Source organism: Lagenorhynchus albirostris, chromosome 10 (assembly GCF_949774975.1).
Source record: "Lagenorhynchus albirostris chromosome 10, mLagAlb1.1, whole genome shotgun sequence".
Classification (NCBI taxonomy): Eukaryota; Metazoa; Chordata; class Mammalia; order Artiodactyla; family Delphinidae; genus Lagenorhynchus; species Lagenorhynchus albirostris.
Genome location: NC_083104.1, coordinates 18,060,478 through 18,081,076, shown reverse-complemented (window position 1 = coordinate 18,081,076; position 20,599 = coordinate 18,060,478). Strand labels below are relative to the sequence as shown.

Below are 20,599 nucleotides of genomic sequence, written 5' to 3'. Positions count from 1 at the left end.
CTTGTGCGAGGTTTGCAAATATCACAGATTTTTGTAAGGTTATATAGTTAAAGGAAAGCATCTTTTAACTCCACCAACAAAAAATAAATAAACACATGAGAAGATTTAGGATACTACATATCCACAGATGTGTCACACACACACACACACACACACACCCCTTATTTTTTAGCACGTGCACTCATGGTTCCTTCCATGATGCAATCTATTTTATTTAGCTATGCTAATCTTAATAGTTCCTTAATTTAAAACTACTGCAAAAGATAAAAGCAACCTTTGTAGAGAACAGAAAATTAATTTTCCCACACTTTACTTTCTCAGTTTTAACTAGGAAAATAACTGCTACATTCAAAATATACTCTTGGAGGTCACTTATTCAGAAACTATACGGTCTTGCACTCAAAGTGGGAAACTGATATTCTTGGGAAAAGAATGACAAAAAGTATATAACTCATGGTGGAAAATTCATTTATATTTCAGGTAATTAGAACCTCAAGACACTGGCTGTTTTGGTAAACTGGATTTCCTAGCTCACAGTTTTGTGACCTTAAATATTTTTTCTTTCAACTGAGATACTGCAAAATTTTTTTCATTTATTTATTTTTAGCTGCGTTGGGTCTTCGTTGCTGCGCACAGGCTTTCTCTAGCTGTGGCGAGCGGGGGCTAATCTTCATTGTGGTGCGCGGGCTTCTCATTGCAGTGGTTTCTCTTGCTGTGGAGCACAGGCTTTAGGCACGCGGGCTTCACTAGTTGTGGCACACAGGCTCAGTAGTTGTGGCTCGTGAGCTCTAGAGCGCAGGCTCAGCAGTTGTGGCGCACAGGCTTAGCTGCTCCGCAGCATGTGGGATCTTCCCGGACCAGGGCTCGAACCCATGTCCCCTGCGTTGGCAGGTGGATTCTTAACCACTGTGCCACCAGGGAAGTCCCTGAAATATTTTTAAAATTAAAAGGATCACAGATAACTCACTGAGTTCTTTGGATGTGCCAAGCACTGCACTAAGTACTCTTCATCAATTATTTCCTTGAATCCTCACACCACCCCCACAGGCAAGGGGTGCTATTAATACTCCCCTTTTACATGAGTAGAAACTGAGGGTTGGAAAAATTGTGTATCATGGTTAAGGTCAAAGAACCAGTAAGAAGTGTGGCCACAATTTGGATCCACTGAAGTCTCAGTCTGAAACCCAAGCTATTAACCAATACAAACATTCCATTTTTATGACTGAGGACATAAGGCACATATTGGACAAAACTGAACAGCAATTATCTTGAAATAGTAATTCTCAATATCAATTCCTGGCAGGATCAGGCTGCTGTCCAGGACACTGGCCTTGACAGTTCGGTGGACTGCAGTGCCCTTTGCTAACTTGGGATGTTAGCAGACACGACTGGAGAGGGAATGGCTTCTGCTTTGGGATGGGCTGCTTGAGGTGTCCTTGCAGGACATACAAACAAAGACCTGTCCAACAGGCGGTCAGACATGCAAATCTGATGCTCAAGAGAGACACCTAGGAGTCCTGAGCATTCAGTTACTGAGGCCAGAGAAGAGGACAGAATGCCCAGGGAGAAAGAAGTGGCACATTGTGAGGAAAGGGTGTCGAAAGCTGGGGTACCAAGGACATTTAAGTCAAGGGTAGAAGAAGAGCCCATCTGAAAAGACGCTGTTTTCTCCCCAGGAGAAAAATACTGGGGAAAATTGCTTCTGTAGAACAGTATCTCTGCCATCTTCATGCCCTGCCCCCAAAAAACTTTCAAAGTGTTTTGAGTAAAATCTCACTAATACAGTCCCTCATCTAAATTGGGATGGCTTATTCTTTATGATGCCCAAGATCTGAGGTCAACTGATGTTCTACTTTCCCGAATAAATTATTTTCAACTTTTTAAATGCCATTAATTCAACGAGCATTCACTGAGGGCCCTCTATATGCGGGGTCGGGCAGATGAAGATCAGTAAGACTCAGTCCCTGTCCTTCAGGGCACCACAGTTTAACAGGAACCACAGACACAAACCCAGAATGTTACAAAACCATGCAGTAAAAACAAGATGAGCTATAACACACGAGCAGCTCCTATGCCAACTTGGAAGGGAGGGTGCCAGGGGGTGACAACTGAGCCCAGCCTTAAAGGGCAAGTCAAAGTTTTTCAGGGAAAGCGGGATGGGGTGGGGAAATAGTCAGCAAAGAGAAACCAGGAGTAGAAAGTGTGTGAGAAGCGGTATAGTACAGGCGGGGAGATGCAAACATTCGTCACCGCCACAGTATGAAATGTGGGCAGGGGGTGGCAAGAGAGATGCTACAGAGGCAGGTGGCGTCCAGATCACAGAGAACTTTCTATACATGCTAAGGAGTTAGGAGCTTATGCTGTAGGCAAAGGAGAACCCAGTAAGGGTTTAAGCAGATTTTTACTCTCAGTACCTAAGACATCTTGCTGGTAGTCTTATGGTTGATGGATCTGCAGAAGTGCAGGCTGGAATGAGAGATGCCAACTGGGTGTTAGGGGACAGCTGCAACAAGCCAGACACAGACCACAGACGAGGGCCAGGAAGAGACGGAGTGAAGGACAGAGCAAGGAGATAAACGGTACAATTTCAGGATTGATTGAAAGGGTGGGATAAGAATGAAGTCAAAGATGAACCCCAGGTATCTAACCTGGGTGACTGGGATGAAAAAAAGGGCATTCCACCAAGCAGAAAATTCAGGAAGACTTTACAGGTAACATGATGAGTTCTATTTTGAATATGTTGAAACAAAGGAGTCAGTGAGATGCCCAGTGGCTCTATAAACCCTTAACCTGGCTTTTCTTCATAGCACTTATCACAGTCCAAATACTATCCACTTCCCCACTAGAGTGTAAGCCGCATGAGGGCAGCTACCTTGTATTCACCACACTCTCCCTGCTGCCTACAACACTGCCTGGCATGGAAGTCATTCAAACAAATATTTGTTGAACAAATAAGTGCGTACGTGAAAGGATGAATAAGTGACATGTTTATCCCAGTGCTTTTTCCTAAGGTTGCTGTTTTGAATAAAGAGCCACCTTGGAAGCAGATGATCCTCTTCTCAGCCTTCTAATTACTACTTGTCATTTTGAGATTTCCTCAGTAAATCCAGAACCCTGATCAGTCTGTCATCTTCTTTAACAAATGTGTAGCACCGTACATTACAATTTTACTTAACACCCCGGATTAGGAGGTACAAACTACTATGTATAAAATAAACAGGCTACAAAGATATACTGTACAGCACAGGGAATATAACCAATATTTTTTAATAACTTTAAATGGAGTATAATCTATAACAATTTTGAATCACTATGTTGTACACCTGAAACAAATATAATATTGTAAATCAAATATATCTCAATAAAAAATAAACAAACAATAAAGAGGGCCTTCTCTTGTTCCAAAAAAAGGCACCCCAAATGCTATACGATCATTTTTGTCCCTTTTCTTATCTCATAGATATTTTGAATGTTGACTAAATTCTTTTACTTTCTCCCAAAGAAGGAAATAAATGAGATTTTATGAACTGGTTGAAGTAAAAAATATGCCAACAATTAAAAAACACTTTGCCTGGGAAGGAAAAGAAAACACCACTCTCAGCAAGAGAAATATGAAAACTTAGCTATAATAAGCAAAAGGGAAAGGACTATGAAGGAATGTTTCAAGATGCCTTCAACATATTTTACGGTAAAAATACTACTCAAAAGGAATTATAAATGGCAAGAAATGGATAGTAAAAAAAAAATAATTGTTTATGGATCATCTATAGGCCCAGCATTCTGCTGGGCTGCAAAACATAGGGGGCAAAAAAAAAAATCACACACTGGTACCCATACTTTACAAGAGAGGATTTTAAAAACAATAATAATCTGAAGTCATTTATATGTGCCTTTGAAACGTGTACATTTTTGTATATAGTCAATTTACCTTTCCTCTTTAGGATGAAATTAAAATTAGTTTTCCTTAAGCTCCTAAAAACTCCGACAACATGAAGAGACATCATGACTTGCAAGGACAAGTCAAACAACTTGAAAATGTCATATATTATGCTAATGTAATATATTTTATATTATGTATTACACTGGCATATATATGTATTACGTATTACCCATTTACGTATATTGATATAAATGTCTAATACAATGCGTGCAATGTACTGTCTGCATGGTAGATAAGAATTTACAATAAACTTTTTCTTCCACTGTACTAACCATTAAGAACAACAAAAAAAAGCACTGAGCTAAAAAAATTTAACTGAAAATTTAAAAGAATTTTGCTTGCACTTCATTTAATATAATACATTTGGGTGAGTCAGTCACCTAATATAAATAACGAGTAACGCAAAAATGACAATTTGCCGAAGTCTTATTCCTACCAGAAAAGTCACAAAGAACCTTTATCTCCTGACACCCACTCTCCAACTTGCCTGTGACTAAACTTAAGCCACTCGTGTAAAAAAAACTCTTCCTGGAGAAATGCAAAGAACATTTCATGCATACTATTAAAGAAAATGTGGTTTTCTGGATAAAGAACCAGAAGATGGAGAAAAATAAGGGCTGCCTCTAATATCACACTGCTAAGTATAAATTCCAGTTTCTTGATTTTCTCAGGCCATATCGCTATACTTCGAGTTTTAGAAGAGAAGAGATAGGCAGTTCTGCTAATTAAGCTCCCTCCCACTCGAAATTTCTGTCTTGTAAGGCTCAATCTGTTCTCACGCTTGCCTGGGAAATTTGGTGACAATGAAATCTTTCTGCTTTAAATATTCAGCATGATTTTAAATGCGTTTCTTCAAATTATTCTTCAGTGGACCTTTCAAATCACAATTGGAGACATAAAGGTAATTAGAAATGGCAATGTAAATGGAGCTGACTCTCCCAGACGTCCTCCAAAATATAACCCAGCTTGCTCTTACTCAGCTTCCCTCAGGATGTCCAAGAGTTCCCCCATTCATCACTACACATCACTCAGCCCATTTGCACATCACAGGATATATTTCTGCCATTCCAATTAGTCACCCACTGTGTCACAGGAGATAGAATGCTAATCACAAGAGCAACAGCAGTTAAACTGAGAGTGTACATGAAAAGGAAACACAAAATGACAAATGGAAAGACTCTTTTCAAGTCCTGGCCGAGCCACTTAGTAGTGGTGTGACCTTGGATGAGTCCCTTAACCTCCTTTCCTCAGCTGTTGTGAAAACTGAATTAAATAATCACATGAGAGCACTTGACAAGCTGAGAGCACTATACAAGTATAAGGGAATATGACGATGATAGCTGCATATGTAACAGTTTAAAAATCGTGGGCCCGGAACTTGGGAAGAATAATAATTGAGGTCTACATCAAAACACGACTCACATCCTAGGAAAGCCACCGAGTACCCACAGAGGCCCGGGGACAACCACTTCTTTGAAAGAAGTGCTGCTATCGAGGCCAATGAGAAACATCACAATCTTTCCGAGGCAAGTGATTATTTACCTACCCATTAATTAGATCTGTTCCTTAGACAAATATAAGCCTGACAGAGACACATGATGGCTCAAGACACAATTAATGCAGGTGGGAAATACCGCAAAACTTAAAAGTAGATTTTGTTTATACCCTACCCCAATGAACAGTTATTTGTTCATTTGAAACAGATCCTCGATTACAGGTGCCAGTGGATGAAAGTGTTGGGAAAACCCTGGATCAGCCAAGAAACGTGGGACATGTAGATTCAAATTCTTAAAAGAAATTGAAACATGTTTTCAATTATATACACCATTAATCACAACAAAGCGTCTCCTGAAAAGAATGGTGCCTACTATTCTCACGAATGCAATGTTCTATTTTTAAGTTTGGCGAGGAAAAAACTCAAAGTACACTAAAAGACTTCTCTGGTGCTGCAATGAGGTAACGAAAAACAGTATCTTACAAAGATCACAGAGATATAACAGTTGTAGGCTAATTCAAATGTCAACTAAGGTTGTGAGCCATCACTAAATTCTAGAGTCCAAAAAAGCACATACCTAACAGTTAAAAAGATACTCAAAAAAATTTTAAATACTCAATGTCAAGTAAATTATTCAATTCTCAAAAAAACCAAAAAGCAAAACAAAAAAAAACCCCTCAATACTCACAGGTAATGATCAGGATCAAACTTCGCCAGCTCAGCAGCCAGGCGTTTCTGCCTTCGTTCGGCTGCAGGGGTGGAATCTGGATCCTTAAGATCGATAACATCACTCAATTCATCCTAAGAACACCCAGGAAAGAAAGAGTAATTGCTATCTCCTATTTTAGCAATGAAAAATCTCATTTTGTACAAAATGCCCAAACACAGGAAGAATCTAATTGATCGGTAAGCCGTGATACCACGTGTGACATTTAGATTCAAATCCAGCAAATGTTTGTTAGACACCTACTACCTGCCAGGCCCTGTTAGAAGCTTTCACATCAATTATGTCATCTAATCCTTAAAATAAACAAACTGATTAACATAGATTAAGGCTATAAAAGTTTAACATGAAAAACAGAGTAATCCTCTGCAAGCAAACAGGAACATTTAATTCTGCACTCATTCCCCCATTTACTCCCAGAGATTTGAAAGTTAGGAAAGGCAAGTTGAAATGAATTTCTAGACCCAAGACAGAGCTGCTGCTGCCAGGGGTGCCACGTCAGCAAACCAAACCTTGGTAACTTCCGTGTCCCTGTAAATACTCGCCTTGAACAGAAATGCAGGCTATCCAGTCGACCACCCCCCCCCCCCGCCAAGGCCAAGCCAACTCTGGGCTCTGTCCTTATTTCCTTGTCCCTTCTCACCCCTAACGAGAATTGTTAAGGGCAATTTTGATAGATATGACTTTCCACTTGAAAATTTACAAATCCAATCCCAAGTAATATTCAACCTTACTGTAATCATCTTCACCTGGATGAGTACATACTGCTGTATGGCTTGTTTCCTAAGCCCAACCCTACAGAAAACAGGTGTATTACTAAAACCACCTACAATGCCACATGGTCTTCTTTCTTGTGATCAGAATTATGAAGGAAAGAAACTTTGTACAATGCAAAATACTCCTAAAGCTCTTTTTTTTTCTTTCTTCAGTCTGCCCTTTCATACTACCAACCGCAAGGGATAGTAGGCAAACGGGAAGCAGCTTGAACACTATTAGCTGAAAAGAAGTCAAGGGAAATAAGTTGGTAGACAGTCGTGGACGCAAACCATTAGAACAGACTCGTAAATTGAGTGGTAGGTTAATGCCTAATACCCAAGCTTAAAGTCGACAGCTATAGCACAGCAAAATCACTACAATGAAACCAGCTACACAGAATCCGCCAGGGAAAGACTAGGATACAGAACTCCCCACACAATCATAATTTCTGCCCTTAAAAAAAAAAGTCTCTCATCCCTATCACAATCCACTGAGCTCAAGTAACATCAACAACATTTAATATAAGCACATTCTAGTACAGTGAAGGGGCCCGGGGAACTTTCTGGAAGTCACATCCAGAACATCTTAATACTTTTAAGTACAAACATTCTGGGCAAAAATCAGATCACTGGCTGTCCCCAAGCTTAGGAAAATTTGCATTCCAAAAGTTCTTTTACAATTTACTTTTGGAAGACTCAGAATGTATTTTCCTATAGACATACTATGATAAATAACAGAGAATCTCGGGGCAGCCCGCAAGTTTATTCAAGTCAAAATAAACTGTAAATAGAGCACTCACAATACAAAGTTCACAAGTGTGCAGCAATGCTTCCATGGGAAAACGCTTTCAGAGCTCTAGTTTCACCCATCAGAAGCACCTCTCCCCTGAGCAGGACAGCCTGGACTCTTCCTCGCTTCTCTGCCTCCTTACCTGCCTGGCATCAGCTCCTCAGCCACAGAGCCAGGAGGGGCGGTGAAGCGGGCCCTGCGGGAGACAAGGACGGTGCTGTGTCCGCAGGACTCCCCTCCGCTGGATGAGTACTCAGAGCCGCTTCCTGCCCGGGGACCCCAAGTCCCTCTCCCCAGCAGCCTCCAGTCCCCGGATTTGTTTCCTCCTTCGAGCCCCAAGGAGTTCCCTGCCTCCTGCCCACCACGACACACACACATTTCTGAAAACAGCCTTTTGAGGTAGAAGAACCGTGACTCTGGAGTTAGACAAACTCTGAATTTAGAAGCCAGGTCCAGTCTAACTGTGCAACCTCTCTGGCCTCAGCACCCTCACTGTGAACAAACTAGACACGCCTCCGTCACAAGGCTGGGACTACTTTCCTCTTGCTGCTGTAACGAAATGCCACAAATGTGGCTTAACACAACACAAACGTAGAGGTCTAGAGGTCACAGGTCCAAGGTCAGTCTCACTGGGCTAAAACGAAGGCGAAGGCAGGGTTGGTTCCCTTTCGGACGTTCCGCGGGACCGTGTGCTTTTCTGCCCTTTCCAGCTTAGAGGCTGGCTGTCCTCACTCCTGGCCTAGGAGCCCCTCACCACAAGGCTCCTTCTCCCTCAGCTTCCGTCATCATGCGCTTGCTTCTCTGTTTTCACTTTGACTCTCTGACCTCCCTCTCGTAAAGACCCTGTGCTTAGACAGGGCCCACCTGGATAATCCAGGATAATCGTCCCATCGCAAGATCCTCAGCCTCTTCACATGTGCGCGGTCCCTTTCGCCATGTACTTAGTATGTGGGGTCAGTACGGGGACATCAGGGGCAGGGGTGAGGGACAGCATTCTGTCTCCCATAGGCTGTAAGAAGGGTTAAATGAACTAATATGAGCAAGGCCTAAGTACAGGGTGTGATCATTCAAGAACGTCAGTTTCTTTCTCTCTGACTCCCGGCTCCACTGCTGTTCCCTGTGGCTCAGGCGCTGACTTCCTATTGAGAGCATATACCCTCCCTCCTCTTCAGCTGCCTCACTTGCAAGTAGTGAGAAAAAAAAAAAAAATTGGGGAGCCAGGGAGGATTATAATGTCCTGCTTCATTATTTCATCTGGACCAGATACAAGGTCAACAACGGGGTATAATCTTTCAGACTCACATTTCAGAGGATAACTGGACCGAAGTAACCCCAGGCATTTCAAAACCTTAACTGCACCAAGAATAAACCCAGACTCTTACCATGGCTGAAAGCGCTGCAGAATCTAGCTGCGTCTTGTACTTCAACCTCATCTCCTACCTTCCCCTTCTGGCTCAAATACACAGGAGCCACACACCAGACTTCTTGCCATCTCTGGAACACTGAGTCTCTGCGCTTACAGCACCCTTCTCGTCATTCAGGACTCAGCAAATGTCACCTCCTCCAAGAGGCCTTCTCGGGGCCTCCTGGGCAAAACAGCACCACCCGCCCTGGCTCTCACATCACCCCCTTCTCCTTCACTTGTATCTGAAATTATCTTGTTGATTTGCCCTTTAGACGATTACTATCTGTCTCTCCACTAGAATCTTCCATGAGGGCAGAGATCTGGTCTGTCTTCTTGCTTACTGTACCCTCAGCACCCTGCCTGGTGTTCACTTTCAAATTGCTCATTCAGCAAACAGCGTGTGAGGGTCTGCTCTGAGCTAGACGCTGCTCTGGGCGCTGGAGACCTGGAAATAAACATACAGACAAGGCCCCTGCTCCCGTGGGAGTGAGAATTCAACAGCCAGAAGAGAATTCTCCCCCTCCTCCCCCAGCCTCCAGACTCAGGGCGTCCACACAGCTGCGCAGCTCGTGCCCCGCAGAACGTGAACGTCCACAGCAGTGCAAGCCCCGCCCAGGCCTGTCCTTCGCACGATCATCCGCAGCGGCCCTGTGCCCACTGGACCCTCAAGAGAAACTGGAACTAAAAAGTGAAGTTAGCTGGGGGTAGTGAAATCAGTCTAAGGCATCTGTCAACCAAAGGGAAGGAAGAAAAGAGGATGAGAAATGACACACTACAGCAGGGTGAAAGTGATTCTCTTTCTGTTTTGAAAGCATTGCTAAGGTCACTGCTAGGAGAGCTATTTAAAGACCAGAGACTCTAGGATTGTTGCTGCTGGCGGCCACTGTCACCAGGAGCCTGCTGTGAAGCCCTGACTTGGAGCAGCCAGAGCAGCTTTCCAAAGGCTCCCTGTGGCTGGCAGCAACTTCAAAAAGGAGACAGACAGACAGGGGGCGAGAGAGAGAGAGAGAGAGAGAGAGAGAGAGAGAGAGAGAGAGAGAGAGAGAGAGAGAGAGAGAGAGAGAGAGAGCACGCACGCGCACGTGTCTGTATGGGGAGGGGGGTGACAGATTTTGTTTCAGCACACACATTTTTATTTCCATCTCAGTATCAGCATAAAATACCGATGCTCACAAGCCAACCCTGTGTAAATGGCTGGTGGGAAAAAAAATATGAAGGACTATACCCTCTCCCCCAATAAAGGGTTAAATTATTGAATTCAGAGAAGACACCCGGGTATTGGAATATGGAGGATGTTTTACTTTGTTATACTGTACTTTCAAAATGAATACGTATCACTTTTATCATCAGAGAAAAATGAAGCTATATTTCATTTAAAGGGGTGGTGGTGGCAAGAGACTAAAAATACTAGTAAAGTATGAGTAGTCAGCAAAACTCTATGGATATTTTCTCATCCAAAGGCAGCACCAGAGAAACTATAAACTTGGGAGAAAACATTTTCTCACTAGTTGAGAAAACAGTGGTTTCTTAAACACATCATTTTAAAATAGATGTTCTCAAAGCTCTTATTTATGCAATAGTGGTCTCAGTTTCCTCTAGGTGGTTTACTAACAGAGAAAGGTCTTGGGTGGGGGAATAAACTAGGAGTTTGGGATTAACATATATACACTACTATATATAATAGATAACCTACAAGGACCTACTGTATAGCACAGGGAACTATACTCAATATTTTGTAATAACCTATAAGGGAAAAGAAACTGAAAAAGAATATATATATATATATATTTTTTTTTTCTCTCTCTCTCATTCCTTTATAGCTGTAGATGGGTAATCCCCAAATAGACTAATACTACTCTCAGCCAAACAATTAAGATCCATTTGCTGTAGTTTCTGCTGTAGAAAAAACTGACTCTACTCTTACCACCTCAGAGATGACCTGGGAATGTGATTAGGGAGAGAGAATACAGAGAAACGATAACTCAGCAGAAAAACATAAGGTTCTGAACGAAGTATCTCATCAGCAATATTTGCTCTTAAGTAACTCCCAATTTTGTTCCCTTTAAGGAGTCTTGAGAGCATTTTATATTTCTCAAGGGCAGAGGTCTTTCTAGCATCCTATTCTTTTTGTCAAAGGGTATTCACAATGTAGCATCTCCTTAAATTTTCCAAATGGCCTTATAAAGTAGGTGAGCAAAGTTATCCCTATTTTACTAAAAGCAGACAAAACTTATTTGTGGTCAAATAACCGGCCTGCATCCGAAATCTAAACAGAGGTACAAGTGGGACTAAAACATAGGTCCTTTAACTTTCCTTAGCAGACTCAAATATGTCTTACTATAATAAACCACATGCTAAGCAGGTTTAACATCCTCTACCCAGACAGGGATGAAGTTAAAGTAAAAAACTGTTCGCCACCATTTCTTTCATTTAAAAAAATTCAGACCCCATTATGTTGTTTTCTGTAGTACAAATAGAAAATAATCCAGAATCTCCATTTCATTCATGAAGTAGAATTTACTACAATGTTTGAGGAACAGAAAGAGTAATGTCATTCCTTTTCAGCCTAACTGACAAACGATCAGATTTTAACAAGAGATTACATTCAACCCCCATCAAGAGTAAATAAACAAAAGTGCCTACTTGTATATCAAGAACTAAACAATTTCACAAAAGCCACAAACCCATTCTCACCAGGAATATTCTGTCTCATTTACATATAAAACAGAAGAGACATCAAGCCACAAGTATACGATTTTCATTTTTTAGAGGTATAAAACATAAAGCTTTTCAGGAAGTATGATGAGAGAGGGGTTCTGTTCTGTATTTTGGAAACTTCATGTCCACAATAGCAAATGAAGTGGAAAAAAAAGGAGACCAGGGCACCTTCCATGTGTAAGCGCAGTGAGACTGGGCAGCACAGCCAGTGCAACGGAAGGGAGTGAACGTCCGAGTAAACGACTACGTACAAGGAGCTGTGGTTTGTGCTCTAAATACGTCACCTCCTACAATCTTCATAAAAAACCTCCAGGTATAAGCAGAACTGAAATTAAAATACGCAAATAGTAAAACCCTTGGTATATACCAAAGTCTTTTAGAAAGACATACCTGTAACCGCTGAAACACCCCTGAGCGTAAGTTTCCAAACCCATAGCGGCACTCCGGATTCAAAGTACTTTCTGGTACCTCTTCATAGGGAGACTGTTCAATTTCCCAATCAAACTCTTCATCGTCATCTTCTACTCCTTCCTCAGAAACCTCAGAAGCACCTAAATGTGTGAAATACTAATTTGTTAAAGCATTGGATTTCCTAGGTACAATCTGGGGAAGAAAAAGTATAGGAAAAAAATGCCTGCCCATGTACCCCAAAAGACATGTATACGGATATGAATAGCCCCGCTATTCTTTTTCTTTCTTTAATTGAAATACAGTTAATGTACCATACTAGGTTCATTACAGGTGTACTACATAATGATTTGACATTGGCAAACGTTATGAAATGATCACCATCTGTCTCCTTACAAAGTTATTACACTACTATTGACCATATTCCTTACACTGTATATTACATCACTGTGGCTTGCTTATTATGTCACTGGCGGTTTGTACGTCTTAATCCCCTTTACCTATTTCGCCCACCCCTAGTCTCACTAATCTTATTAGCGGAAAAAAAAAAAAAATAGAGCCAACCCAAAGTTCCATCAGTAGCAGGATGCATAAATAATAAATGCAATGAAAGCAAAACATATCTCAGCTATATGTGGATAAATCTCACAAAAATGTTACGTGAAAGAAGCCAGATAGCAAACAACGCCTGCTGTATGAATTATATATACAATTCAAAACCAGGCTACACTGAGGGCAGTGGTTACCTTGGAGAGTAAGGAGGGTGAAATAACCAGGGTAGGATTCCAGGATGTGGGAAACGTTCCATTTCTTGACCTAGGCAGCGTCCACTTTATATTTACTACACTGAATTGTAACCTTCTGATTTTAGCTCAAGAGGCCAATATTTCGCCAAACACAGAGATGCTATTTCAATTCGTCCCAAAACATGACTGACCTACAGGTTCAACAGAGTTGTTTCTGTCTTTAACTTATGTGTCAGCAAATGAACTATTTTCACATGGTGTCACATGACTTCCTTATCTTGTCACCTGAAGTATTTTCTCCAATTTCCTATTTGCTATATCCCTTTTCCCCTAGAAACACACAGCATTCCAAATATTCGTTTACCTGTATTTCCTCCCAAAGGCAATAAACATACCTATTTCTTCCACAAGTGGTTTTGCAGTCCTGGATTTTCTTGGTGCCAGTAGAGCAGTTAACATGTTCAGCCCTTCAAAATGCTGGCCAGGAGTTTCTTTGGGCAATCGAATGGTAAAAATTCCTTAAAGATAAATTTGTTTTATGCTTAGCTAGATTTAAAACTACAAAGACTTCACAAATACAGTTAAGAAACAGGTATCTTGGTAAACTGTAATTCTATTACATAGAGCTCCAAAATTACACCCTTATTACATAGTTAGTGAAAAAGGCTCAAACAAGACTTTTCAGAACCACTGTTTCAGCTGTCACCTCTATGAGAAATTAATCTGTTAAAGCCACAGAATACTTAAATCCTACCCAATATCACCTTCACCTATTTATAATATTAAAGGTTCAAGTCAAAAATGCAATGGCCTGAGAAGGCAATAGCTTAGGGTTACCCGTAGCTACTCATAAAATTTATTTCTGGACTGGGGGGGGAAATCAGGATATTTAATCCAATGAAGAAGAGCAGCAGTTTCAAATACACATGAAATCTTAAATAAGGCAATGACGGCTTGATAAAGTTCTTGATATCTCAAGAAATATATCCCTAAAGTCTGTCTAACGCAGACACAGATTCCATCTGTGTACTCCTTTTCTTTCCTTGACTGGGTTTATCAGCTTCATCTAGGCTTGCCTATGAATGGATTACATTATTCACTACTCTTACATTTTAAAACAGTTTACCTCTTTCAGTGCACTTAACCCATATTCTAATGTATCAGCTACAACTAAACCCAAATATTTCCACATATACAACCTTCTTAAACCCCCATGTACTTTCAAGATTTAATAACTTTACTCCTGTATGCAACTTACTGCAATTAAAAGCAGATTTACTACCTAGAAAGGCAGTTTCATTATACTTTATTACCACATTAGTTATATTGTGCTATGGGTTAGAACTTTGTCATTTAACTCTTTCATCCCATCTTTCCTCCCTTACCCTAGTTCACTGAGGTCAATAAATAGTCACTGAATAAATCACACAACAGTACACAAGTTTATTCTTACTCCACATCCAGTGACAAAGGAAAATCCAGTGGTTTCTACAGAAGGAAAATAAAGGGTTTCAAGACGAGTTGAAATGAAGGGCTTATCAATTAGAAGTAGAAAATTCAATCAGCCTTTAAATGCCCCCTATGGACAGTTTCTCTCTCACCTACATGTAATTAAATTTTAAGACTGAAAATTGCACAAGAAAAAAGAATATATATACAAATACATATATATATATAAACATGAATATATATATATACTGAATCACTTTGCTGTACACCTGAAACTAACACAATATTATAAATCAATTATACTTCAATTAAAAAATAAAATTTTAAAAAGAAAACTGTAATTTTTTAATTAATAAATTAAAAAAATTTTTAAAAAGAAAAAGAAACATTCGACTCACAACTTACAAAAATCATCGACATCTTTTCTAATCAGTCACCTCCAACAATCTAACTTACTAAATGGAGGGAGAAGTAGGAAATAAAACTTCTAGACAGCAAAGCCAGAGTATATGACTAATTGAACTTTACTTTAAAGAATATTGTGAAGTACTTTAAAGGACTGAGGAAATGTAATTGTTAAAAATCCATGAATAACAGGCACTGGACATTAAGAAACGATACAGAGTGACAGGGGCAGATTGCACTTGCCATACACCTAAAGGTCCCCATAGTACATGAGATTATTATTTAACTACTCCAACAGGAAGAATCCAAAGGAAAAAAACTAACAAAATATCCAAAGGCAATACCTTTATCTGCAGCATAGGATCCCTGCTCGCTTCCATTTTCTACAATTCTTCCAGGAAGGGTTAATCTGCAGATGTAATAAAAGGTCTCATGAAGTCCTTAAATTACAAAGCATCATAAGGGACCATCCGTGATATTAAACATCAACAATTTTAGAAGGATAATCCTAGCATTTAAATTTTACAAACTAAATAACTTACATTTCTTTTCTAGCTAAGAAGAAAGAAATCAGAGGTGACTCATCTTTCTGTTTGAATAGGCGCTGTCACTGATAAAACACTTAAAAAGAAAAGCCACAATAAATATTAGATATCATTACTGTTACAGTTTTTTCCCTTACTAGTGAGAGTTATTTATATACCTGGTGCCTGATACAGCATGGGCTCAATAAAAGTGTACTAATTAGCTTCTAAAAAAAAAAGAATCAAGAAATGAGAAAGAATAAAGAACCAACAAAACCAACTGTTTATATTGGGAAAATTACTGCTTTTAAGTAGTACAAAAAAAGGCAGAAAGCAAAAGTGTTTTTCTCATATCTCATTAATACTACATGGGGATTTCCCCCTCTTTCCTACTAAAGGACATGAACTGATTTCCCTGTTTGCAGTTTCACTCTGGGTCAGTCAGTCTTCCACTTAGGCCCCAGAAGAATTCTTCTAAAACAGAAATTTGATTGTCACTTTTCTATTAAAAAAGCTTCTATCGCTGCCTTGATACTGACTAGATAATTTAAACTCACCAGTACTACATGAGGCCAGCTCCATTCCACTCCAAACTTAAAATATGAACCTCCTTTCCTCCCACACCCCCCTCCTCCATGCTACCTATTCTAACATCATCACCATCATCATCATCATCATCATCATCAAACTTGGCAGACCCCAAGAGGTCCGGGGCTTTCCAACCTACCTACCTTTGATCCCAATGTTTCCTGAAGCTACAACACATTTTCCAAACAAAAATCTCTTCTAAACTCAGCCTAAAGATTCAGTTACGAATAAATTAGTTTGTTATCATGCACACAAACACTAACTTTACTCTCAGAATCTGAATGGAGTCCATTTGTGGACTTAAGTCTAAGTTGTGCCATTTACTAGCTCTGTAACTTTCTTGGTACAAGTTCATTAACTTCAAGGCTCATATTCATCATTTATAAAAAGGGAAAAATAACAGAATCTATCCTAGGGTTACTCTGAGGAAGAAAGGATAATGTAAAAAGCTTAGTGGCTAGTACAGTAGGCAAGCATTCAGAAACTGTAAACTATTATTATCATCTCCCTTCTCCTAAACCCTTTGTAACTATAGAGTTAAATTCGTAATGCATGATGGTGAAATCATATTTGCTCACAGATCTGCCTTCCCCACTAGACTCTCAATTCCTCAAGGACAGGGGTGAGGTTTTATCCATCTCTGGTATACTGTAGCAAACTGTATTTCCAAAGATGGTCCATCTCACATCACTCCTCCCAACAGTGCAATCTATGTCCCCTCCCCTTAAAAGTGAGTGGGCTTCTGGAACTGTTTTAACCCATGTAATATAGCAGAAGTGACATTGTGATTTCTGAGGTTAGGTTATAAAAGATGACATGGATTCTGCCTTGCTCCCTGGAATATCTGCCCTTAAAACCTTCAGGTATCATGGAAGTGGTCCAACTCCCTGAAGGAATAACAAACTAGACCATGAAAACAGACCACACAGGGAGGTCCTGAGACCACTCGAGAAGAGATTCCCTCCTCCACCCACCCTATCAGCCCCCAGTTGCTTCAGCCCTTCCTGTCCCAGGTCTAGTCACCGTGTGACTACAACTAAATTAAAGACCTCAAGCCAGAACAGCTCAGCCAACACCTTACCAAATCCCTAAGGCACAAAAACCAAGAGAGGGAGTTAAATGATTGTTGTTTTACACCATTAGGCTTGACTGGTTATTTAGCAGCAGATAACTGCAACAGTAAGATGCTCTTAATAAATAATAATACCCACCATTTACTGAACACATAATTACCAGGCACAGTAATAAGCATCATGCATGTATTATCTCAATCCTCACATCAACTCTTTAAGATTACTAATATTAGTTCCATTTTACAGATTAGGAAACTGAGACTAAATAACTTGCCAAAAGTCACAGAACTTTAAGTGTGCTCAGACCCACAACTCCCGAGCCTCTGCTACCCAAGGAATGGATGAATTTGTATTAAAACTACTCTTTAAATTGCTTCACACGTCCTCTTACTTGGTCTTCATCAAAACTCCCAAACTTAAGCAAGTGGCTTTTATTTTGAAATTTTTATTGTATTGCATTTATTTTACAATCCTCTCTCATTTAATATCTTTTCTCTGAGCCTCTGCGCTCTCATCTGTAACATGGGTAAATAACAGAACCTACTTTGTAGGACTGTCCTAAAATCAAGTGAGATAATTTACATAAAGCAGTAACCTGAAGTAAAAAGTCAATAAATGTTTCTTAACACCATCATCGTCTTCTACCCATTCTTCATGTTCTGGCTTAAATGTCACCTCTTCAGAAAGGCTTTCCCTGGCCACTTTGAATAAACCCAGGCTCCTTTTTATTCTCTATCAGTGCACTTTACTTTCCTTCAGAGAAATTACCACAATTTGTAGTTATATGTTTACTTGTTTATTGTTTTTCTCTCCCCACTAGAATGAAAACTACGTAAGACACCACCACATCCCCAATACCAAAAACAGAGTCTGGAATATACCATGAGCTCGATAAATCAAGCGAAAGAACGAAAGAGTGAAGAAGTACGGAAATGCAATATATTCAGATAGATGGATTAAGTTAAGGCCTAATAGATACCTGAGCAAAACTGGTTCAGGCCCAGTGAAGGAACCAGCTCAACTCAAGAGCAATGTCTGTGCTGGGAAAGTACTTAGTTGGGCAGGAAAGGTACGCTGGAATGAGAAAGATGAGGAGAATGGATTTTCCCTTGGCGGAAAGGAGAGAACAAGGTATTGACAACGTTAAGTAAGAATAATCTGGCTGTGTCCTCTCTAAAATGGGGCTAATAATAATGCCTATCTCTAAGGATCGCTGTCCAGGTAAAATAAGACAATGCACACAAGTACTTAACCCGCCACTTACACGCGCTGCTTGCCCGCCACACGAAAGGGGAGGAGAAGGGGTTAGCTGTTACCACTGCTGTTACGGTTCTTCAAGGAGAAAAATGCAAACAGACAAGTGCTGAAGGTCCCTCCCTGAGGCTTGGGGGGCGACAACCACAACGAGGGGGCAAAAACCAAACAGAGAAGCAGACAACGAGGAGGTAGGAGAACGAGAGGATTTTGGCGTCGGCGGGGCCAAAGAAGGCGAAAATTTTAGGGAATAGGGAGCAGTCAGCCAAGAGGTCGGGGAACAGAACGTGGACTGAGAAAAGTCAAATGGACGGGTCAGCTGGGAAGTCAGCGCGCGCTGTCCCAGGGCAAGGATGACTAACGCAGAGCGAAAAGGAAACAGAAAAAGGGACAAGAACTAGGGCAACAGGACAGAAAATGGAAAGGCGATATGGTCCCAAACTCCATGTTTTACAGTGGCTCCGGAATCTCTTCCAGGCGGGGATGTAAGAAGGTTTAAGAAAGGATGACCTCAGAATGGGAGAAAATATTTGCAAATGAAGCAACTGACAAAGGATTAATCTCCAAAATTTATAAGCAGCTCATGCAGCTCAATAACAAAAAAACAAACAACCCAATCCAAAAATGGGCAGAAGACCTAAACAGACATTTCTCCAAACAAGATATACAGACTGCCAACAAACACATGAAAGAATGCTCAACATCATTAATCATTAGAGAAATGCAAATCAAAACTACAATGAGATATCATCTCACACCAGTCAGAATGGCCATCATCAAAAAATCTAGAAACAATAAATGCTGGAGAGGGTGTGGTGAAAAGGGAACACTCTTGCACTGCTGGTGGGAATGTGGATTGATACAGCCACTATGGAGAACAGTATGGAGTTTCCTTAAAAAACTAAAAATAGAACTACCATATGACCCAGCAATCCCACTACTGGGCATATACCCTGAGAAAACCATAATTCAAAAAGAGTCATGTACCAAAATGTTCACTGCAGCTCTATTTACAATAGCCCGGAGATGGAAACAACTTAAGTGTCCATCATTGGATGAATGGATAAAGAAGATGTGGCACATATACAATGGAATATTACTCAGCCATAAAAAGAAACGAAATTGAGCTATTTGTAATGAGGTGGATGGACCCAGAGTCTGTCATACAGAGTGAAGTAAGTCAGAAAGAGAAAGAGAAATACCGTATGCTAACACATATTTATGGAATTTAAGAAAAAAAATGTCATGAAGAACCTAGGGGTAAAACAGGAATAAAGACACAGACCTACTAGAGAATGGACTTGAGGATATGGGGAGAGGGAAGGGTAAGCTGTGACAAAGCAAGAGAGTGGCATGGACATATATACACTACCAAACGTAAACCAAATAGCTAGTGGGAAGCAGCCGCAGAGCACAGGGAGATCAGCTCGGTGCTTTGTGACCACCTAGAGGGGTGGGATAGGGAGGGTGGGAGGGAGGGAGGGAGATTCAAGAGAGAAGAGATATGGGAACATATGTATATGTATAACTGATTCACTTTGTTATAAAGCAGAAACTAACACACCATTGTAAAGCAATTATACTCCAATAAAGATGTAAAAAAAAAAAGAAAGGATGAGCTTCTGCAACATCCAGAACGCACGCCTGGAAGAGTTCGCTTCCTCAGCACGTGCTGCAGGGACCTCGGGAAAACGTAGTCGTGATGCTGAGAAGTGCTCTCTTGTTCTTTCATCCTCCCTCGATAAGCAGTTATTTAATGAGTGAATAAATGTATAAATGAATCCCCAAAACACGCTTTTCCCGGAGCCAGGCACCCGGAACTCGCCTGAGAAAGTACGGCTTGGCGTAGAACCTGAAGTCGACCCCCTCGAAGTAGACGTCGAACTCGGAGACCCGGGCGTAGGGCACGCGGATAGCGACAGTCAGGAAGTCGGGGTCCTGGCTAAGGTCGAACGCCGGGGTCAGCATCACCACGCCGGACTCTGGGGCCCAAGTCGGTCACTCTCGCAGCAGTCGCAGTCCTGCCGCTCAAACTCTGCAAGAAGTCCCCACGCTCCGGTGCCCCTTCTGTTAGACACGGCGCTTCCGGCTCGAGGCGGAAGTGCTCGTGCGTGAGAAAGGAAGTCCCGCCCCACGGCGATCTCCGTGGAGACGGGACGCTGTTCGTGGGGAGGTGGAGAAGGAACGTGGTGAATGAGCCTTTGGGCGCAGAAATTGAACCCAGGGCATAACTTGGAAGAACCTGGGCTAGAGTCCGCCTTGGACCCACCAAGCCTCTTTGGAGGTTCTTAGAGATGATTTGAACATTGGCTTTGCAGGCAGAGA

The 20,599-nt window shown here is 41.0% G+C and overlaps 1 protein-coding gene across 1 annotated transcript in view; it reads right to left on the bottom strand.

Annotated features, from left to right (window-relative positions):
* The window catches only part of SHQ1 (SHQ1, H/ACA ribonucleoprotein assembly factor), an 88,548-nt gene extending 68,196 nt beyond the window's left edge, over positions 1–20,352 (bottom strand). Inside the window, 5 exon segments of the mRNA XM_060163888.1 lie at positions 6,124–6,236; positions 12,218–12,378; positions 13,377–13,499; positions 15,180–15,244; positions 20,100–20,352. Of these exon segments, the coding sequence (XP_060019871.1) occupies positions 6,124–6,236; positions 12,218–12,378; positions 13,377–13,499; positions 15,180–15,244; positions 20,100–20,242 (605 nt within the window). The 5' untranslated portion in view covers positions 20,243–20,352.
* Positions 20,353–20,599: the final 247 nt, after the last annotated feature.